Genomic DNA, 23,852 nt, shown 5'->3' on the forward strand with positions numbered 1-23,852 from the left:
ATTTAACACAGGCTAGTTACCTGTTTATTAGGAGAATACAGTTTAACACAGGCTAGTTATCTGTTTATTAGGAGAATACAATTTAACACAGGCTAGTTACCTGTTTATTAGGAGAATACAGTTTAACACAGGCTAGTTACCTGTTTATTAGGAGAATACAATTTAACACAGGCTAGTTACCTGTTTATTAGGAGAATACAGTTTAACACAGACTAGTTACCTGTTTATTAGGAGAATACATTATTTTTTAAACATGAGAAAGCTTGTGGTTTAAGGACATGCCATTGGACACTTCCTGGTTTGGTAAATGATGATTCGCTCACTGAGTAATGACGTTTGTAAATACCACTCAGAATCAGAATTAAAGAAACCACAAACTAAAGACAAAAATATTTTATTACCATTTTTTTATACAACAATTTCCCCTTCAATGCAGCCGTTGTCCAGTTTCTACAACACTAAAACAAACAAACAAATCCAAAAATAACCAAAAGAGAGAAAATTAAATTGAAACGTTTTGAAAAGCAACAAACGTTTAAGAAATAGTGTCAGAATTAAAAAGCTAGCTAGTTCTAAAACGATAGTCTTGTTAAAGACGAAACCCTGAAACGATGAGTTTGAGAGATGTTTTATACTGTAAGGAAGATGAAGGAGGAGGAAGATTAAATATACTCTAAGAAACTCAAATCAAATCAAATCAAACAGGACATTCAAGCCTATGGAACACGGCACAATGTCAGATTATTTTACCAGTATGTATTTTTTCGTCTAATCACGGTCTTGGTGCTGACGTTTTACTTTACAGTGGGGATGTTTCATTCAATTCCAGAGTAACTCTTTCATCAGTCTGTCACAGTGCAACTCAACATGTTAAAGAACAAAGCAAGGTAAAAGGTATATATCACAGGTCTATGTACAGTCTCAGGGCAGGCCAGGTGTGACAGTGAACAGAGCATTCTGATCTAGTCATCTGTAAACACACATCGGTCATATCTCTGTTTAAGGAGATCGCCTCACACCCTCTCTGTCGGTCATATCTCTGTTAAAGGAGATCACCTCACACCCTCTCTGTCGGTCCTATCTCTGTTTAAGGAAATCACCTCACACCCTCTCTGTCGGTCCTATCTCTGTTTAAGGAGATCGCCTCACACCCTCTCTGTCGGTCATATCTCTGTTTGAGATCACCTCACACCCTCTCTGTCGGTCATATCTCTGTTAAAGGAGATCGCCTCACAACCTCTCTGTCGGTCATATCTCTGTTATAGGAGATCGCCTCACACCCTCTCTATCGGTCATATCTCTCTTAATGGAGATCGCCTCACACCCTCTCTGTCGGTCATATCTCTGTTAAAGGAGATCACCTCACAACCTCTCTGTCGGAGATATCTCTGTTTAAGGAGATCGCCTCACACCCTCTCTGTCGGTCATATCTCTGTTTTAGGAGATCGCCTCACACCCTCTCTGTCGGTCATATCTCTGTTAAAGGAGATCGCCTCACACCCTCTCTGTCGGTCATATCTCTGTTTAAGGAGATCGCCTCACACCCTCTCTGTCGGTCATATCTCTGTTTAAGGAGATCGCCTCACACCCTCTCTGTCGGTCATATCTCTGTTAAAGGAGATCGCCTCACACCCTCTCTGTCGGTCATATCTCTGTTTAAGGAGATCGCCTCACAACCTCTCTGTCGGTCATATCTCTGTTTAAGGAGATCGCCTCACAACCTCTCTAGACTCAAACACAACTATAACAACATCCTAAGAGTAAAAAGCATGCTCTCTCATCATCCCCAATCACAACACCCCCCCCCTCAGAACATATCAAAGATAAGACAGGACAGCCTCTGTCGACAGGGCCTGGGGTTAAGCCTGTGGTTAGGGGTCTAAGGTCAGAGTTCGGGGTTCAGGGTTTGGTCCCGACTGTAGGGGGGGGGGGCTAGGAGATAGTGACCCTGGAATGGTGACCCTCAAATGGCACTCTATTCCCTATATAGTGCACTACTTTATAGCAGGACCCGTAGTGCTATGGTCAAAGTAGTGGACTATATAGAGTAGGATGTGATTTGGGATACATCCCATGTTGTGGGCCTGTTGACCACCACGCCTGGCCCGGTGGGCTACTGGGCCTGTTGACCGCCTGGCCCGGTGGGCTACTGGGCCTGTTGACCACCCTGCCTGGCCCGGTGGGCTACTGGGCCTGTTGACCACCCCGCCTGGCCCGGTGGGCTACTGGGCCTGTTGACCACCCCGCCTGGCCCGGTGGTCTACTGGGCCTGTTGACCACCCCGCCTGGCCCGGTGGGCTACTGGGCCTGATGACCACCCCGCCTGGCCTGGTGGGCTACTGGGCCTGATGACCACCCCGCCTGGCCCGGTGGGCTACTGGGCCCGTTGACCACCACGCCTGGCCCGGTGGGCTACTGGGCCTGATGACCACCCCGCCTGGCCCGGTGGGCTACTGGGCCCGTTGACCACCCCGCTTGGCCCGGTGGTCTACTGGGCCTGTTGATCACCACGCCTGGCCCGGTGGGCTACTGGGCCTGTTGACCACCACGCCTGGCCCGGTGGGCTACTGGGCCTGTTGACCACCCCGCCTGGCCCGGTGGGCTACTGGGCCTGTTGACCACCCCGCCTGGCCCGGTGGGCTACTGGGCCTGTTGACCACCACGCCTGGCCCGGTGGGCTACTGGGCCTGTTGACCACCCCGCCTGGCCCGGTGGGCTACTGGGCCTGTTGACCACCCCGCCTGGCCCGGTGGGCTACTGGGCCTGTTGACCACCACGCCTGGCCCGGTGGGCTACTGGGCCTGTTGACCACCCCGCCTGGCCCGGTGGGCTACTGGGCCTGTTGACCACCCCGCCTGGCCCGGTGGGCTACTGGGCCTGTTGACCACCCCGCCTGGCCCGGTGGGCTACTAGGCCTGTTGACCACCACGCCTGGCCCGGTGGGCTACTGGGCCTGTTGACCACCCCGCCTGGCCCGGTGGGCTACTGGGCCTGTTGACCACCACGCCTGGCCCGGTGGTCTACTGGGCCTGTTGACCACCCCGCCTGGCCCGGTGGGCTACTGGGCCTGTTGACCACCACGCCTGGCCCGGTGGGCTACTGGGCCTGTTGACCACCCCGCCTGGCCCGGTGGGCTACTGGGCCTGTTGACCAGCCCGCCTGGCCCGGTGGGCTACTGGGCCTGTTGACCAGCCCGCCTGGCCCGGTGGGCTACTGGGCCTGTTGACCACCACGCCTGGCCCGGTGGTCTACTGGGCCTGTTGACCACCCTGCCTGGCCCTGGCCCAGTGGTCTACTGGGCCTGTTGACCCCCCTGCCTGGCCCTGGCCCGGTGGTCTACTTAGCCTTGGTTTTCTCCTCGTAGGTTCCGGCGTTCTTGTAGGAGCCGACGTATCCCGTTTTCTCCACCAGCTCCTCCCGCCCTCCCTTACCCCTCCCCTTCCCGCTCTCGTCGAAGCGCTCTTTGTGGGAGCCCGTGTACTTGGTGGTGTCCGTCAGTCTGTCCACTGCGGCTGTCTTCGCCATTTTCTGTGGAGGAGGGTGGGGGGGGGAGGGGAACGACAGTATCAGAAACCATGTTGTCATGTTGGTGAGCTAAACCAATACAGTTGTGTTTTAATGGTATACTGCTACTAGGTTCTCTTGACAAACTGAGGAAGTTCCCGCTGCCCTCCAGCGCTGGGATTACAGCAGTTCTTAAAGGTCCCTAGAATCTGAATGTTGTACACAGGAGGAAACAGCTGGAGACGGATAGGTAGAACCGCTCACTAAAAAAGGGATTACTTTAACTCAATTATAATTTCTTAAGTCAAAAACCAACAGCCACTCTTAGATAAAGAGGTTGAACTCAGGTTCAATTCATAGCATGAGAACAGCCAGCCAGTGTTAATAAATAATGGTGTTGGAGAAAAAACCATTGGTAAGACACACACGACACTGACACAGACAGACACAGACACACACACACACACACACACACACACACACACACACACACACACACACACACACACACACACACACACACACACACACACACACCTCACCGATGAAGCCAGTCTCTTTTAATGGCTATGATGTCATGAAAGTGAGTTGGCTCAGAGCGTGCCATTGAGACGGTTTGGAGAGCTGAGTACATTCACTCAGGCACGTCTAAACAACCTCCTTGACTTCAGAATGGTGTGATAAACACACCGTACTGTTACTATCCTCCTCCACAACTGTCCTATCTACCCTGAAGTGACAGTAGACTACCAGGCCTTTACCCCATATTCATTTATGTTACTATCTTCCTCCACAACTGTCCTATCTACCCTGAAGTGACAGTAGACTACCAGGCCTTTACCCCATATTCATTTATGTTACTATCTTCCTCCACAGCTGTCCTATCTACCCTGAAGTGACAGTAGACTACCAGGCCTTAACCCCGTATTCATGTATGTTACTATCCTCCTCCACAGCTGTCCTATCTACCCTGAAGTGACAGTAGACTACCAGGCCGTAACCCCGTATTCATGTATGTTACTATCCTCCTCCACAGCTGTCCTATCTACCCTGAAGTGACAGTAGACTACCAGGCCTTAACCCCGTATTCATGTATGTTACTATCCTCCTCCACAGCTGTCCTATCTACCCTGAAGTGACAGTAGACTACCAGGCCTTAACCCCGTATTCATGTATGGACATACTCTCCTCCTCCACACTTACCACACACTTGAAGCTGTGTTTCAGAACAAGACAGTGTTTATTTAGCTGGCTAACATGGCAATAATGAGAGTTGATTAGTTGTAGTAGTATAGTAGTAGTAGTGTAGTAGTAGTAATGTAGTAGTAGTATATTAGTAGTAGTGGTAGTGTAGTAGCAGTATAGTAGTAGTATATTAGTAGTATATTAGTAGTAGTGGTAGTATAGTAGTAGTATATTAGTAGTATATTAGATGTGTTTCAGAACAAGACAGTGTTTATTTAGCTGGCTAACATGGCAATAATGAGAGTTGATTAGTTGTAGTAGTATAGTAGTAGTAGTGCTGTAGTAGTGGTAGTAGTAGTAATGTAGTAGTAGTATATTAGCAGTAGTAGTATATTAGTAGTAGTGGTAGTGTAGTAGTAGTATATTAGTAGTAGTGGTAGTGTAGTAGTAGTAGTAGTAGTAGTAGTAGTAGTAGTAACAGTAGTATATTAGTAGTAGTAGTAGTAGTAGTATAGTAGTAGTAGTAGTATATTAGTAGTAGTGGTAGTGTAGTATTAGTATATTAGTAGTAGTAGTAGTAGTAGTAGTAGTATATAGTAGTAGTAGTAGTAGTGTATTTGTAGTAGTATATTAGTAGTAGTAGTAGTAGTAGTATAGTAGTAGTAGTGCATTTGTAGTAGTATATTAGTAGTAGTAGTATATTAGTAGTAGTAGTAGTAATAATAGTAGTAGTAGCAGTTTATTAGTAGTAGTAGTAATAGTATATTAGTAGTAGTAGTAGTAGTATATTAGTAGTAGTAGTAGTAGTATATTAGTAGTAGTAGTCTAGTAGTAGTAGTGTAGTAGTAGTAGTAGTGTAGTAGTAATCTGTCGTACCGTGACTCCTACGTTGGTGGGCTCCTTGCCCTCTATCAGCTTGTAGACAGACGTTAGGGCCTCCTCTTTGCTCTGCCCTTTAAACCTCTTAGGGGCCAGCTCCTCCAGGGCTCTCTGGAATTCCTCGTAGGTGATCACCCGGGACGTCTTTGCTCTGCAACGGCAGAAAACAACAGTCGTTCCACAACACTGCTCTGAAGTGGATTTAAACTCTACGACTGTCAGAAACAACAGTCGTTCCACAACACTGCTCTGAAGTGGATTTACTCTAGTATTATCAGTACTGGTATAATACGTATTATATGATAATAATAATAATAATAATAATGGGCCAATTGCAACCAACATTGGCCACTATATTATCGCCAGCTGATCTCTCTTAAACCATGGACAAGTTAATTTTATATGGCCCAGTGCCCTGGGTGGATGGAGAATTCCCATAAGGACCAATGGAATGGTCTAAAAATATGCAAACTCCGCCAAACCGGGGCACTGGGCCATACAAAACAAACACGCCCATGATTTAAGAGAGATCAGTTGGGGATAATATAGTGGCTAATGTTGGTTGCAATTGGCCCATCATAAATAATAATACTAATAATTATCGTCATAATAGAGTAATGTATTAAATTGTTATTATGTTGTAGTTGGTTGTTATTAAAACTCACTTGACTTTAGTGAAGACGATATCCACGTCAGTGCCGGTGACGTTCTTCCCGTCGATGATCTTGCAGTCTTTACACAGTTTAGCCCAGTTCTTCCCGTTCATCTCCTTCCCTGTAGCCTTGGTGTCTCCGTGGATCGCAAACTTCTTAAAGGAGTTCATCAGCTGCTCCAGATCCGTGCTCTCCGCCATCTTGAAGAATATCTACAAAATAAGACAACATGGGTTTTAGCCATTATAAATATTTGTCTGACACTAAAGCATGTTAAAAAAAAAAGACGAAGCAGGTGCATTTAAAGCTGCCTGATTACAAAACAGGACAACAAGACTCAAGCTGTGTTCGAATACCCATACTAACATACTGTATACTATATACTTACTGAGTAAATACTATATACTATTAGTTCATTTTAGTATACTGTAAACGAAGACTATCGTTCCAGTTGAACGTAAAATCAATTCTAGAGCTTCTCCTGTCCACCGGAAGTTGATGCTGTTGCTATGCAACGTCTTGCTAGCTTGTTAGCATAACAAAACACCAGCTAGACGTTTTACGATTTCCGGGGTGTGTTCGTAAATTCCTTCTGGGGTGCCAGAACTACTTCATTCCGGGCCTTCCCGTTGTCAGATTGTCCGTTCGTATATCACGGAGCGTTCAGAGCGCACCCTGGACAAGGAGTAGTGTTCAACGGTAGTCAAGCGTCCAAGCTAACTGGCTAACGTTGGCTAGCTACTTCCAAACAGCTCACTCTGACCATTATACTCGTCCTAGCAGAGCTGGTTAGGCTGTTTTTATATTATCCAGAGACTTGGGGACTGTAACTGTGTTCCTGGCAACAATTTAATTTATCATTTTTTTGCCGACGTTTACTGACACCGGCCAAAGCTTATTGAAACGCACGACTATACCACTTAACTAAGAATGATGGAAATAATGAAGTCAATAAACGTTGGGTAATTAGATAGCAGATCGTTAATATACTGCCTGGCAAGTTCGACCTATTAGTAACCAACCAACGTTAGGTAACTAGCTAACATACCGGTACATACTGCTGTAATGCTATGCAGTTCGTAAGGACGGCGTAGATAATACGTTGTCAGCCAACATAACGTGTAACAAAACTTATTTGAAAAGTCATTACGTTATTACATTGCTCAATTTAAAAAAAAAGACATTTCTCATAATTAGTTAATTAAAGCAATGAATTTGTCTCCGCTCTCCTCGGCTGTATATTTCCCGCCATTTTCTCAAATCTGAAAACGTAGTGAAGCCACACCCATTTTCTGAACAATTACATTATGGGTCTTAAAAGCACGGATATAGTGTACACTGCATGTTTACTTCGTATTTTGACCAATAGTATGACCAATGAGCATACTATATACTCAATTCAGTCACAAATAGTACGGTTAGTGGGGTTAGTATGAGTATTCGAACACAGCTTAAGACTTTCTATAAATGGATTAAATAGTATAGTATTTCTTTGAATGGCATATGAAATGCATACTTGATCCCATGGTAGATACCTTGTCAACGACTAAAGAACATGTCAAAGTTAACTTGACTGATTTATTGTGTTTTGTACTACTAATAATGTCAGTTTCTGCTCCAGATGACCCTCGGGACTTTAAAATGAATATCTCATGTCCTCTAACTCGACTCTATTTGACCTCTCAGACCTTCCCTTCAGGGATCTGGGTTCACACAATCTGTTGAAAGGATTCCTTTTTTTAAAAAAGAGAGCAGGAGAGGAGAGGAGAGGGGAAAGGAGGAGAAGAGGAGAGGAGAGAGGAGGAGAGAAGAGAGGAGAGGAGAGAGGAGGAGGAGAAGGAGGAGAGAAGAGAGTAGGAGGACGAGAGAGGAGAGGAGAGGAGAGAGGAGGAGGAGAGAAGAGAGGAGAGGAGAGGAGGAGGAGAGAAGAGAGGAGAGGAGAGGGGAAAAGGAGGAGGAAGGAGGAGAGAAGAGAGGAGAGGAGAGAGGAGGAGGAGAAGGAGGAGAGAAGAGGAGAGAGTAGGAGGAGAAGGAGGAGAGAGGAGAGGAGGAGAGAGGAGAGGAGAGGAGAGGAGAGGAGAGAGGAGGAGGAGAAGGAGGAGAGAAGAGGAGAGAGTAGGAGGAGAAGGAGGAGAGAGGAGAGGAGAAGGAGGAGAGAGGAGAGGAGAAGGAGGAGAGAGGAGAGGAGAGGAGAGGAGAGAGCAGAACCCCTCCAGTCTTGAAGGCTCACATCTTTAACACAGCTAATGAATAAGAACCCGTGTTCTGCTAGCTAGTTAGCCGTGGCTAACGTTAGTGCCGTCATGAAAAGGGTAATGAGGGAAGCCCTACAATATTACACTTTGTGAGAATGCTTAGAAGCAGGTAATGTTGAAAAGTCATCTTTACTTGGACTTTTCTTAAATATAGTTTTGTAATTGACTTAAACATGCAGACAACAAGACAATTGCCAATGGGGTAACCAAGGTAACCACTCTCAGTTCTCTCTCTCTGGGGACAGAAGGACAGTTCTCTCTCTCTCTGGGGACAGAAGGACAGTTCTCTTTCTCTCTCTGGGGACAGAAGGACAGTTCTCTCTCTCTCTCTCTCTCTCTCTCTCTCTGGGGACAGAAGGACAGTTCTCTCTCTCTGGGGATCAGTTCTCTCTCTCTCTCTGGGGACAGAAGGACAGCTCTCTCTCTCTCTCTCTGGGGACAGAAGGACAGTTCTCTCTATCTCTCTTTCTGGGGATAGAAGGACAGCTCTCTCTCTCTCTCTGGGGACAGAAGGACAGTTCTCTCTCTCTCTGGGGACAGAAGGACAGCTCTCTCTCTCTGGGGACAGAAGGACAGCTCTCTCTCTCTCTCTCTCTCTCTCTCTCTCTCTGGGGACAGAAGGACAGTTCTCTTTCTCTCTCTGGGGACAGAAGGACAGTTCTCTCTCTCTCTGGGGACAGAAGGACAGCTCTCTCTCTCTGGGGACAGAAGGACAGCTCTCTCTCTCTCTCTCTCTCTCTCTCTCTCTCTCTCTGGGGACAGAAGGACAGTTCTCTCTCTCTCTCTGGGGACAGAAGGACAGTTCTCTCTCTCTCTGGGGACAGAAGGACAGTTCTCTTTCTCTCTCTGGGGACAGAAGGACAGTTCTCTCTCTCTCTCTCTCTCTCTCTCTCTCTCTCTGGGGACAGAAGGACAGTTCTCCCTATCTCTCTCTCTGGGGACAGAAGGACAGCTTCTAGATGTGGGTGGGATGTGGGTGGGTGGGTGGGATGTGTAATAACTTATAGCTGTAGTAGAAAGCAGCTGTAGTACTGTAGTTGTTATGACAATGAGTAATGAAAACACCAGTCATGGCTCTGTAGTTCTCTGTAGTTATGTAGTTCTCTGTAGTGTTATGTAGGGCTCTGTAGTTCTGTAGTTCTCTGTAGTGTTATGTAGGGCTCTGTAGTTCTGTAGTGCTCTGCAGTTATGTAGTGTTCTGTAGTTATGTAGTGTTCTGTAGTTCTGTAGTGCTCTGTAGTTATGTAGTGCTCTGTAGTTATGTAGTGCTCTGTAGTTATGTAGTGTTCTGTAGTTCTGTAGTGTTCTATAGTTCTCTGTAGTTATGTAGTTCTCTGTAGTTATGTAGTGCTCTGTAGTTCTGTAGTGTTCTATAGTTCTCTGTAGTGCTCTAGTTATGTAGTTCTCTATAGTGCTCTGTAGTTATGTAGTGCTCTATAGTTATCTGTAGTGCTCTGTAGTTATGTAGTGCTCTGTAGTTATGTAGTTCTCTATAGTGCTCTGTAGTTATGTAGTGCTCTATAGTTATCTGTAGTGCTCTGTAGTTATGTAGTGCTCTGTAGTTATGTAGTTCTCTATAGTGCTCTGTAGTTATGTAGTGCTCTATAGTTATCTGTAGTGCTCTGTAGTTGTGTAGTGCTCTGTAGTTCTCTGTAGTTATGTAGTTCTCTGTAGTTATGTAGTTCTCTGTAGTTCTCTGTAGTGTTCTGTAGTGCTCTGTAGTTATGTAGTGCTCTGTAGTTATGTAGTTCTCTGTAGTTATGTATTTATCTGTAGTTCTCTGTAGTTATGTAGTTCTCTGTAGTTATCTGTAGTTCTGTAGTGCTCTGTAGTGTTCTGTAGTGCTCTGTAGTTATGTAGTGCTCTGTAGTGCTCTGTAGTGCTCTGTAGTTATGTAGTGCTCTGTAGTTATGTAGTTCTCTGTAGTTATGTAGTGCTCTGTAGTTATGTAGTGCTCTGTAGTGTTCTGTAGTTATGTAGTTCTCTGTAGTTCTCTGTAGTTCTGTAGTGCTCTTTAGTGTTCTGTAGTTATGTAGTTCTCTGTAGTTCTCTGTAGTGCTCTGTAGTGTTCTGTAGTTATGTAGTGCTCTGTAGTGTTCTGTAGTGCTCTGTATTTATGTAGTTCTCTGTAGTGCTCTATAGTTATGTAGTGCTCTGTAGTTATGTAGTTCTCTGTAGTTATGTAGTGCTCTGTAGTGTTCTGTAGTTCTCTGTAGTTATGTAGTGCTCTGTAGTGCTCTGTAGTTATGTAGTGCTCTGTAGTGTTCTGTAGTTATGTAGTTCTCTGTAGTGTTCTGTAGTTCTCTGTAGTTCTCTGTAGTGTTCTGTAGTTCTCTGTAGTGCTCTGTAGTGTTCTGTAGTTATGTAGTTCTCTGTAGTGTTCTGTAGTGCTCTGTAGCTATGTAGTGCTCTGTAGTTATGTAGTGCTCTGTAGTGCTCTGTAGTTATGTAGTTCTCTGTAGTGTTCTGTAGTGCTCTGTAGTTATGTAGTGCTCTGTAGTGCTCTGTAGTAGTTCTCTGTAGTGTTCTGTAGTGCTCTGTAGTTATGTAGTGCTCTGTAGTTATGTAGTGCTCTGTAGTTATGTAGTGCTCTGTAGTGCTCTGTAGTTATGTAGTGCTCTGTAGTTATGTAGTGCTCTGTAGTTATGTAGTGCTCTGTAGTGCTCTGTAGTTATGTAGTGCTCTGTAGTTCTGTAGTTATGTAGTGCTCTGTAGTTATGTAGTGCTCTGTAGTGCTCTGTAGTGCTCTGTAGTTATGTAGTGCTCTGTATTGCTCTGTAGTTATGTAGTTCTCTGTAGTGCTCTGTAGTGCTCTATAGTTCTCTGTAGTTATGTAGTTCTCTGTAGTTATGTAGTTCTCTGTAGTGCTCTGTAGTGCTCTATAGTTCTCTGTAGTGCTCTATAGTTCTCTGTAGTGCTCTATAGTTATCTGTAGTGCTCTGTAGTTATGTAGTTCTCTGTAGTTATGTAGTGCTCTATAGTTCTCTGTAGTGTTCTGTAGTGCTCTGTAGTGCTCTGTAGTTATGTGTAGTTCTCTGTAGTTCTCTGTAGTTATGTAGTTCTCTCTAGTTATGTAGTTCTCTGTAGTGCTCTGTAGTTATGTAGTTATGTAGTTATCTGTAGTTCTCTGTAGTTCTCTGTAGTTATGTAGTGCTCTGTAGTTATGTAGTGTTCTGTAGTTCTCTGTAGTTATGTAGTTCTCTGTAGTTATCTGTAGTTCTGTAGTGCTCTGTAGTTCTGTAGTGCTCTGTAGTTATGTAGTGCTCTGTAGTTATGTAGTTCTCTGTAGTTATGTATTTATCTGTAGTTCTCTGTAGTTCTCTGTAGTTATGTAGTTCTCTGTAGTTATCTGTAGTTCTGTAGTGCTCTGTAGTTATGTAGTGCTCTGTAGTTATGTAGTGCTCTGCCAGTTGTTCTGGGAACAGTGAAGTTGATATTTCATAGTAGATGTGGTTTAGAGGGAACAGAGTCTGTGGAACAGCCAGTCAGCCAATCAGTGGGTGGGCTTGGATAGAAGCCAGTCAGCAGGGACTAGATGAGGAGGTGTTGCTGAATCAGTGGGTGGGCTTGGATAGAAGTCAGTCCGCAGGGACTAGATGAGGTGTTGCTGAATCAGTGGGTGGGCTTGGATAGAAGTCTGTGGAACAGTCAGTCTGCAGGGACCAGATGAGGAGGTGTTGCTGAATCAGTGGGTGGGCTTGGATAGAAGTCAGTCCGCAGGGACTAGATGAGGTGTTGCTGAATCAGTGGGTGGGCTTGGATAGAAGTCAGTCCGCAGGGACTAGATGAGGTGTTGCTGAATCAGTGGGTGGGCTTGGATAGAAGTCAGTCAGCAGGGACTAGATGAGGTGTTGCTGAATCAGTGGGTGGGCTTGGATAGAAGTCAGTCCGCAGGGACTAGATGAGGAGGTGTTTCTGAATCAGTGGGTGGGCTTGGATAGAAGTCAGCTCTCTCTCTATATATACCAGCTGCTTTCACTCTAGAAAACTTCCTCAACGAGGCCATTCGTTTAGCAGCAATCACAATACATACAGATCAAATCACATATTACAAACTACAGGATCAAGCTGGCAAAGGATAGCAAGCAAGTAGGATGGTAAAGTGCAGTTTCCTAATAAAACATGTCAGAATGAGGCTTTGTGTAAAGTGCCTGTGTTTTACCAGACGGCCATAATCCACAGGGATTTACAGGAGCAACTAGAGTTAAGGGCCTGTGTTTTACCAGACGGCCATAATCCACAGGGATTTACAGGAGCAATTAGAGTTAAGGGCCTGTGTTTTACCAGACGGCCATAATCCACAGGGATTTACAGGAGCAATTAGAGTTAAGGGCCTGTGTTTTACCAGACGGCCATAATCCACAGGGATTTACAGGAGCAATTAGAGTTAAGGGCCTGTGTTTTACCAGACGGCCATAATCCACAGGGATTTACAGGAGCAACTAGAGTTAAGGGCCTGTGTTTTACCAGACGGCCATAATCCACAGGGATTTACAGGAGCAACTAGAGTTAAGGGCCTGTGTTTTACCAGACGGCCATAATCCACAGGGATTTACAGGAGCAACTAGAGTTAAGGGCCTGTGTTTTACCAGACGGCCATAATCCACAGGGATTTACAGGAGCAACTAGAGTTAAGGGCCTGTGTTTTACCAGACGGCCATAATCCACAGGGATTTACAGGAGCAACTAGAGTTAAGGGCCTGTGTTTTACCAGACGGCCATAATCCACAGGGATTTACAGGAGCAACTAGAGTTAAGGGCCTGTGTTTTACCAGACGGCCATAATCCACAGGGATTTACAGGAGCAACTAGAGTTAAGGGCCTGTGTTTTACCAGACGGCCATAATCCACAGGGATTTACAGGAGCAACTAGAGTTAAGGGCCTGTGTTTTACCAGACGGCCATAATCCACAGGGATTTACAGGAGCAACTAGAGTTAAGGGCCTGTGTTTTACCAGACGGCCATAATCCACAGGGATTTACAGGAGCAACTAGAGTTAAGGGCCTGTGTTTTACCAGACGGCCATAATCCACAGGGATTTACAGGAGCAACTAGAGTTAAGGGCCTGTGTTTTACCAGACGGCCATAATCCACAGGGATTTACAGGAGCAACTAGAGTTAAGGGCCTGTGTTTTACCAGACGGCCATAATCCACAGGGATTTACAGGAGCAACTAGAGTTAAGGGCCTGTGTTTTACCAGACGGCCATAATCCACAGGGATTTACAGGAGCAACTAGAGTTAAGGGCCTGTGTTTTACCAGACGGCCATAATCCACAGGGATTTACAGGAGCAATTAGAGTTAAGGGCCTGTGTTTTACCAGACGGCCATAATCCACAGGGATTTACAGGAGCAACTAGAGTTAAGGGCCTGTGTTTTACCAGACGGCCATAATCCACAGGGATTTACAGGAGCAATTAGAGTTAAGGGCCTTGTTAATGGGCACGTTGACAGATTGTTCACCTAGTCGGGCTCAGGGATTTGAACCAGTGACCTTTCGGTTACATTGCCCAAACGGTCTTAACCGCTAGGCTACCTGTGTGTGTGTGTGTGTGTGTGTGTGTGTGTGTGTGTGTGTGTGTGTGTGTGTGTGTGTGTGTGTGTGTGTGTGTGTGTGTGTGTGTGTGTGTGTGTGTGTGTGTGTGTGTGCGTGCGTGTGTGTGACTCTCTTAGTTTGCGCTGCCTAGCAATAACAATAATAATAGTGTGTGTAATGAACTGTTCTTGTGTATGAGGTGCTGTATGGGTGTGGGGAGGTGAAGCTCAGTCCAGGGACAGACAGACAGACAGACAGAGCATTGCATCCTACAGCTCAGTCCAGGGACAGACAGACAGACAGAGCATTGCATCCTACAGCCCAGTCCAGAGACAGACAGACAGACAGACAGACAGACAGACAGACAGACAGACAGACAGACAGACAGACAGACAGACAGACAGACAGACAGACAGACAGACAGACCATTGCATCCTACAGCCCAGTCCAGGGACAGACAGACAGACAGACAGACAGACAGAGCATTGCATCCTACAGCCCAGTCCAGGGACAGACAGACAGACAGACAGCCAGCCAGCCAGCCAGCCAGCCAGACAGACAGACAGACAGACAGACAGACAGACAGACAGACAGACAGAGCATTGCATCCTACAGCCCAGTCCAGGGACAGACAGACAGACAGACAGACAGACAGACAGACAGAGCATTGCAGCCTACAGCCAGAGAGTAGAAAGAGCACATTGAGAGAGAGTACGTCCCAAATGGCACCCTATTCCCTGTACTGTATAGTGCACTACCGTAGGGTCCTGGTCAAAAAGTAGTGCACCACAAAGGCAATAGGGAACCAGTTGGGGCGTAGCACCCAGATTCCACCCCTGCTCTTCTGTCTGGCACAGAGGACAAGTCCCCAGTGATCCTAACGTTTAGAGACCCTCTCCGTTGTGAATAACCAGCTGGTCAGTTAGACCCAGTCCCCATGGAGGACTAACCGCTGTGACATTAGACCCAGTCCCTATGGAGGACTAACCGCTGGGACATTAGACCCAGTCCCTATGAAGGACTAACCGCTGTGACATTAGACCCAGTCCCTATGGAGGACTAACCGCTGTGACATTAGACCCAGTCCCTATGGAGGACTAACCGCTGGGACATTAGACCCAGTCCCTATGAAGGACTAACCGCTGTGACATTAGACCCAGTCCCTATGGAGGACTAACCGCTGTGACATTAGACCCAGTCCCCATGGAGGACTAACCACTGTGACATTAGACCCAGTCCCTATGGAGGACTAACCGCTGTGACATTAGACCCAGTCCCCATGGAGGACTAACCGCTGTGACATTAGACCCAGTCCCTATGAAGGACTAACCGCTGTGACATTAGACCCAGTCCCTATGAAGGACTAACCGCTGTGACATTAGACCCAGTCCCTATGGAGGACTAACCGCTGTGACATTAGACCCAGTCCTTATGAAGGACTAACCACTGTGACATTAGACCCAGTCCCTATGGAGGACTAACCGCTGTGACATTAGACCCAGTCCCTATGAAGGACTAACCACTGTGACATTAGACCCAGTCCCTATGAAGGACTAACCGCTGTGACATTAGACCCAGTCCCTATGAAGGACTAACCGCTGGGACATTAGACCCAGTCCCTATGGAGGACTAACCACTGTGACATTAGACCCAGTCCCTATGGAGGACTAACCACTGTGACATTAGACCCAGTCCCTATGGAGGACTAACCGCTGTGACATTAGACCCAGTCCCTATGGAGGACTAACCGCTGTGACATTAGACCCAGTCCCTACGAAGGACTAACCGCTTGGACATTAGACCCAGTCCCTATGAAGGACTAACCGCTGTGACATTAGACCCAGTCCCTATGGAGGACTACAAACACCGCTGTGACATTAGACCCAGTCCCTATGGAGGACTAACCGCTGTGATATTATACCCAGTCCCTATGAAGGACTAACCGCTGTGACATTAGACCCAGTCCCTATAGACCCAGTCCCTATGGAGGACTAACCGCTGTGACATTAGACCCAGTCCCTATGGAGGACTAACCGCTGTGACATTAGACCCAGTCCCTATGAAGGACTAACCGCTGTGACATTAGACCCAGTCCCTATGGAGGACTAGAGACACCGCTGTGACATTAGACCCAGTCCCTATGGAGGACTAACCGCTGTGATATTATACCCAGTCCCTATGAAGGACTAACCGCTGTGACATTAGACCCAGTCCCTATGGAGGACTAACCGCTGTGACATTAGACCCAGTCCCTATGGAGGACTAACCGCTGTGACATTAGACCCAGTCCCTATGGAGGACTAACCGCTGTGACATTAGACCCAGTCCCTATGGAGGACTACAGACACCGCTGTGACATTAGACCCAGTCCCTATGGAGGACTAACCGCTGTGATATTATACCCAGTCCCTATGAAGGACTAACCGCTGTGACATTAGACCCAGTCCCTATAGACCCAGTCCCTATGGAGGACTAACCGCTGTGACATTAGACCCAGTCCCTATGGAGGACTAACCGCTGTGACATTAGACCCAGTCCCTATGAAGGACTAACCGCTGTGACATTAGACCCAGTCCATATGGAGGACTAGAGACACCGCTGTGACATTAGACCCAGTCCCTATGGAGGACTAACCGCTGTGATATTATACCCAGTCCCTATGGAGGACTAACCGCTGTGACATTAGACCCAGTCCCTATAGACCCAGTCCCTATGGAGGACTAACCGCTGTGACATTAGACCTAGTCCCTGTGAAGGACTAGACCCAGTCCCTATAAAGGACTAACCGCTGGGACATTAGACCCAGTCCCTATGGAGGACTAACCGCTGTGACATTAGACCCAGTCCCTATGAAGGACTAACCGCTGGGACATTAGACCCAGTCCCTATGGAGGACTAACCGCTGGGACATTAGACCCAGTCCCTTTGGAGGACTAACAGCTGTGACATTAGACCCAGTCCCTATAAAGGACTAACCGCTGGGACATTAGACCCAGTCCCTATGAAGGACTAACCGCTGTGACATTAGACCCAGTCCCTATGGAGGACTAACCGCTGTGACATTAGACCCAGTCCCTATGGAGGACTAACCGCTGTGACATTAGACCCAGTCCCCATGAAGGACTAACCGCTGTGACATTAGACCCAGTCCCTATGGAGGACTAACCACTGTGACATTAGACCCAGTCCCTATGGAGGACTAACCGCTGTGACATTAGACCCAGTCCCTATGAAGGACTAACCGCTGTGACATTAGACCCAGTCCCCATGAAGGACTAACCGCTGTGACATTAGACCCAGTCCCCATGAAGGACTAACCGCTGTGACATTAGACCCAGTCCCCATGAAGGACTAACCGCTGTGACATTAGACCCAGTCCCTATGGAGGACTAACCACTGTGACATTAGACCCAGTCCCTATGGAGGACTAACCGCTGTGACATTAGACCCAGTCCCTATGGAGGACTAACCGCTGTGACATTAGACCCAGTCCCTATGGAGGACTAACTGCTGTAACATTAGACCCAGTCCCTATGGAGGACTAACCGCTGTGACATTAGACCCAGTCCCCATGGAGGACTAACCGCTGTGACATTAGACCCAGTCCCTATGGAGGACTAACCGCTGTAACATTAGACCCAGTCCCCATGGAGGACTAACCGCTGTGACATTAGACCCAGTCCCTATGGAGGACTAACCGCTGTGACATTAGACCCAGTCCCCATGAAAGACTAACCGCTGTGACATTAGACCCAGTCCCTATGGAGGACTAACCGCTGGGACATTAGACCCAGTCCCTATGGAGGACTAACCGCTGTGACATTAGACCCAGTCCCTACGGAGGACTAACCGCTGTAACATTAGACCCAGTCCCCATGGAGGACTAACCGCTGTAACATTAGACCCAGTCCCTATGGAGGACTAACCGCTGGGACATTAGACCCAGTCCCCATGGAGGACTAACCGCTGTGACATTAGACCCAGTCCCTATGGAGGACTAACCGCTGTAACATTAGACCCAGTCCCTATGGAGGACTAACCGCTGGGACATTAGACCCAGTCCCCATGGAGGACTAACCGCTGTGACATTAGACCCAGTCCCCATGGAGGACTAACCGCTGTGACATTAGACCCAGTCCCCATGGAGGACTAACCGCTGTGACATTAGACCCAGTCCCTATGAAGGACTAACCGCTGTGACATTAGACCCAGTCCCCATGGAGGACTAACCGCTGTAACATTAGACCCAGTCCCTATGGAGGACTAACCGCTGTGACATTAGACCCAGTCCCTATGAAGGACTAACCGCTGTGACATTAGACCCAGTCCCCATGGAGGACTAACCGCTGTGACATTAGACCCAGTCCCTATGAAGGACTAACCGCTGTGACATTAGACCCAGTCCCCATGGAGGACTAACCGCTGTGACATTAGACCCAGTCCCCATGGAGGACTAACCGCTGTGACATTAGACCCAGTCCCCATGGAGGACTAACCGCTGTGACATTAGACCCAGTCCCCATGGAGGACTAACCGCTGTGACATTAGACCCAGTCCCCATGAAAGACTAACTGCTGTGACATTAGACCCAGTCCCTATGGAGGACTAACCGCTGTGACATTAGACCCAGTCCCCATGAAAGACTAACCGCTGTGACATTAGACCCAGTCCCCATGAAAGACTAACCGCTGTGACATTAGACCCAGTCCCCATGGAGGACTAACCGCTGTGACATTAGACCCAGTCCCCATGGAGGACTAACCGCTGTGACATTAGACCCAGTCCCCATGAAAGACTAACCGCTGTGACATTAGACCCAGTCCCCATGGAGGACTAACCGCTGTGACATTAGACCCAGTCCCCATGAAAGACTAACCGCTGTGACATTAGACCCAGTCCCTATGAAAGACTAACCGCTGTGACATTAGACCCAGTCCCTATGAAAGACTAACCGCTGTGACATTAGACCCAGTCCCCATGGAGGACTAGAGACACCGCTGTGACATTAGACCCAGTCCCTATGGAGGACTAGAGACACCGCTGTGACATTAGACCCAGTCCCTATGGAGGACTAGAGACACCGCTGTAACATTAGACCCAGTCCCCATGGAGGACTAACCGCTGTAACATTAGACCCAGTCCCTATGAAAGACTAACCGCTGTGACATTAGACCCAGTCCCCATGGAGGACTAACCGCTGTGACATTAGACCCAGTCCCTATGGAGGACTAACCGCTGTGACATTAGACCCAGTCCCTATGGAGGACTAACCGCTGTGACATTAGACCCAGTCCCTATGGAGGACTAACCGCTGTGACATTAGACCCAGTCCCTATGAAAGACTAACCGCTGTAACATTAGACCCAGTCCCCATGGAGGACTAACCGCTGTAACATTAGACCCAGTCCCTATGAAAGACTAACCGCTGTGACATTAGACCCAGTCCCCATGGAGGACTAACCGCTGTGACATTAGACCCAGTCCCTATGGAGGACTAACCGCTGTGACATTAGACCCAGTCCCTATGGAGGACTAACCGCTGTGACATTAGACCCAGTCCCTATGGAGGACTAACCGCTGTGACATTAGACCCAGTCCCCATGGAGGACTAACCGCTGTGACATTAGACCCAGTCCCTATGGAGGACTAACCGCTGTGACATTAGACCCAGTCCCTATGGAGGACTAACCGCTGTGACATTAGACCCAGTCCCTATGGAGGACTAACCGCTGTGACATTAGACCCAGTCCCTATGGAGGACTAACCGCTGTGACATTAGACCCAGTCCCTATGGAGGACTAACCGCTGTGACATTAGACCCAGTCCCTATGAAAGACTAACCGCTGTAACATTAGACCCAGTCCCCATGGAGGACTAACCGCTGTAACATTAGACCCAGTCCCTATGAAAGACTAACCGCTGTGACATTAGACCCAGTCCCCATGGAGGACTAACCGCTGTGACATTAGACCCAGTCCCTATGGAGGACTAACCGCTGTGACATTAGACCCAGTCCCTATGGAGGACTAACCGCTGTGACATTAGACCCAGTCCCTATGGAGGACTAACCGCTGTGACATTAGACCCAGTCCCCATGGAGGACTAACCGCTGTGACATTAGACCCAGTCCCTATGGAGGACTAACCGCTGTGACATTAGACCCAGTCCCTATGGAGGACTAACCGCTGTGACATTAGACCCAGTCCCTATGGAGGACTAACCGCTGTGACATTAGACCCAGTCCCTATGGAGGACTAACCGCTGTGACATTAGACCCAGTCCCTATGAAAGACTAACCGCTGTAACATTAGACCCAGTCCCCATGGAGGACTAACCGCTGTAACATTAGACCCAGTCCCTATGAAAGACTAACCGCTGTGACATTAGACCCAGTCCCCATGGAGGACTAACCGCTGTGACATTAGACCCAGTCCCTATGGAGGACTAACCGCTGTGACATTAGACCCAGTCCCTATGGAGGACTAACCGCTGTGACATTAGACCCAGTCCCTATGGAGGACTAACCGCTGTGACATTAGACCCAGTCCCCATGGAGGACTAACCGCTGTGACATTAGACCCAGTCCCTATGGAGGACTAACCGCTGTGACATTAGACCCAGTCCCTATGGAGGACTAACCGCTGTGACATTAGACCCAGTCCCTATGGAGGACTAACCGCTGTGACATTAGACCCAGTCCCTATGGAGGACTAACCGCTGTGACATTAGACCCAGTCCCTATGGAGGACTAACCGCTGTGACATTAGACCCAGTCCCTATGAAAGACTAACCGCTGTAACATTAGACCCAGTCCCCATGGAGGACTAACCGCTGTAACATTAGACCCAGTCCCTATGAAAGACTAACCGCTGTGACATTAGACCCAGTCCCCATGGAGGACTAACCGCTGTGACATTAGACCCAGTCCCTATGGAGGACTAACCGCTGTGACATTAGACCCAGTCCCTATGGAGGACTAACCGCTGTGACATTAGACCCAGTCCCTATGGAGGACTAACCGCTGTGACATTAGACCCAGTCCCCATGGAGGACTAACCGCTGTGACATTAGACCCAGTCCCTATGGAGGACTAACCGCTGTGACATTAGACCCAGTCCCTATGGAGGACTAACCGCTGTGACATTAGACCCAGTCCCTATGGAGGACTAACCGCTGTGACATTAGTACTGCATCACTTTGTAGGCTACAATGCATCACAAGGTTTTAGGTGGTCAATTTGACATTTCATTTCATTTGACATTTCACACGCACACACACACACACACACACACACGCACGCAGACACACACACACGCACGCAGACACACACGCAGACACACACACACACACACATTCACACACACTCACACACACACATGCAGACACACACACACACGCAGACACACACACACACTCACACACACACACACTCACATGCAGACACACACACGCAGACACACACACACACACTCACACGCACACACACGCACACACATGCAGACACACACACACGCAGACACACACAAACACACACACACACACATGCAGACACACACACACGCAGACACACACACACACACACACGCACACACACATGCAGACACACACACGCAGACACACACACACTCACACACACACACACACACGCACACACACACGCAGACACACACACACACAGACACACACACACACACACGCAGACACTCACACACACACACGCAGACACCCACACACCCACGGACGCATGCGCACGCCCTGTCTGCAGGGCTGTTGGAAATGGACACGTGCACAATTCTACGGTAGCAGCATCCTAGTATAACATACTGTATTATAATAACAATGCAGTATATGGCCACTTGCAGTTATATCCAATGCAGATGCTTGCATCCCAAAGTGATTTACGGTAAGGTCAGTGAGTCTGTTCATCCCAAATTGATTTACAGTAAGGTCAGTGAGTCTGTTCATCCCAAAGTGATTTACAGTAAGGTCAGTGAGTCTGTTCATCCCAAATTGATTTACAGTAAGGTCAGTGAGTCTGTTCATCCCAAAGTGATTTACGGTAAGGTCAGTGAGTCTGTTCATCCCAAAGTGATTTACAGTAAGGTCAGTGAGTTCTTTCATCCCAAAGTGATTTACAGTAAGGTCAGTGAGTCTGTTCATCCCAAAGTGATTTACAGTAAGGTCAGTGAGTCTGTTCATCCCAAAGGGATTTACAGTAAGGTCAGTGAGTCTGTTCATCCCAAAGGGATTTACAGTAAGGTCAGTGAGTCTGTTCATCCCAAAGTGATTTACAGTAAGGACAGTGAGTCTGTTCATCCCAAAGTGATTTACAGTAAGGACAGTGAGTCCTTTGATCCAAAGTGATTTACAGTAAGGACAGTGAGTCCTTTCATCCAAAGTGATTTACAGTAAGGTCAGTGAGTCTGTTCATCCCAAAGGGATTTACAGTAAGGTCAGTGAGTCTGTTCATCCCAAATGGATTTACAGTAAGGTCAGTGAGTCTGTTCATCCCAAAGTGATTTACAGTAAGGACAGTGAGTCTGTTCATCCCAAAGTGATTTACAGTAAGGACAGTGAGTCCGTTGATCCAAAGTGATTTACAGTAAGGACAGTGAGTCCTTTGATCCAAAGTGATTTACAGTAAGGACAGAGTCCATACATTTCCAGTATATGTGCAGTATGTGATGGCTGTAGGGATCTACATCCTGTATCATAGATAATCTCCCAATAGGTGATACTGTATCTCTGTTCACAGTACTCCATCTTCTGTTATCTTATCAATGGGTTGTTGTCATTGATCTCTCATATTGTACAGTGTATAGAGTATGAGGAAGTATCTCTGTACTTGACCCCTACCTACATGTACATATTACCTCAATTACCTCTACCACGTACCCCTGCACATTGACTCAGTACCGGTACCTCCTGTATATAGCCTCGTTATTGCTATTTTATTGTGTTATAATTTTTTATTTCGTTTAATTAAGCACATTTTTCTGACTTACTTTTTAAAACTCTGCATTGAGGGGTTAAGTTCTCGTAAGTAAAGCATTTCACTGTGAGGTCTACCTACACCTGTTCTATTACTCGGCCCATGTGACTAATAACATTTGATTTGAAATCAGCAAAATATTCTGATTATGATGCAGATAATAATTGTATTTAACTGAACATTTTATCCACAACATATTACTGGGAATGTTCTAAATAGTGTTCACTTGACTTGAGCAAAATTGTCCAAAAGTATAATTTTCTAATCTGTTTCTAAAATGTCAACCTATTTTTCCCCTAAAACTTACAGTATGTCGTCAAGTTCTTTTCCCCTCAACTCTTGACTGAAATATTTTCCCAGAGAGGAAAGTGTATATTATGTTAGGAGAGGGGGTAGCCGTGAGTACTACACTAGGAGAGAGGGTAGCCGTGAGTACTACACTAGGAGAGAGGGTAGCCGTGAGTACTACACTAGGAGAGAGGGTAGCCGTGAGTACTACACTAGGAGAGAGGGTAGCCGTGAGTACTACACTAGGAGAGAGGGTAGCCGTGAGTAATACACTAGGAGAGAGGGTAGCCGTGAGTAGTACACTAGGAGAGAGGGTAGCCGTGAGTACTACACTAGGAGAGAGGGTAGCCGTGAGTACTACACTAGGAGAGAGGGTAGCCGTGAGTACTACACTAGGAGAGAGGGTAGCCGTGAGTAGTACACTAGGAGAGAGGGTAGCCGTGAGTACTACACTAGGAGAGAGGGTAGCCGTGAGTACTACACTAGGAGAGAGGGTAGCCGTGAGTACTACACTAGGAGAGAGGGTAGCCGTGAGTAATACACTAGGAGAGAGGGTAGC

At 47.3% G+C, this 23,852-nt stretch overlaps 1 protein-coding gene across 4 annotated transcripts in view; it reads right to left on the bottom strand.

Annotated features, from left to right (window-relative positions):
• Nucleotides 1–378: 378 nt before the first annotated feature.
• The window catches only part of tppp3 (tubulin polymerization-promoting protein family member 3), a 26,490-nt gene continuing 3,016 nt past the window's right edge, over nt 379–23,852 (bottom strand). The window contains exons 1-4 of one of the 4 annotated variants that reach the window (XM_071400419.1): nt 6,649–7,324; nt 6,234–6,433; nt 5,566–5,719; nt 379–3,528 (exon numbers count right to left, since the gene is read on the bottom strand). In XM_071400419.1, coding sequence (XP_071256520.1) covers nt 3,337–3,528; nt 5,566–5,719; nt 6,234–6,421 — 534 coding nt within the window. In that variant the 5' untranslated portion in view covers nt 6,422–6,433; nt 6,649–7,324 and the 3' untranslated portion in view covers nt 379–3,336. Of the gene's footprint in view, nt 3,529–5,565; nt 5,720–6,233; nt 6,434–6,605; nt 7,325–23,852 lie in introns of those variants that run through there. The other 3 variants (XM_071400417.1, XM_071400418.1, XM_071400416.1) reach the window with 3 other exon arrangements.

The sequence above is a fragment of the Salvelinus alpinus genome, chromosome 5 (genome assembly GCF_045679555.1).
Source record: "Salvelinus alpinus chromosome 5, SLU_Salpinus.1, whole genome shotgun sequence".
Taxonomy (NCBI): Eukaryota; Metazoa; Chordata; class Actinopteri; order Salmoniformes; family Salmonidae; genus Salvelinus; species Salvelinus alpinus.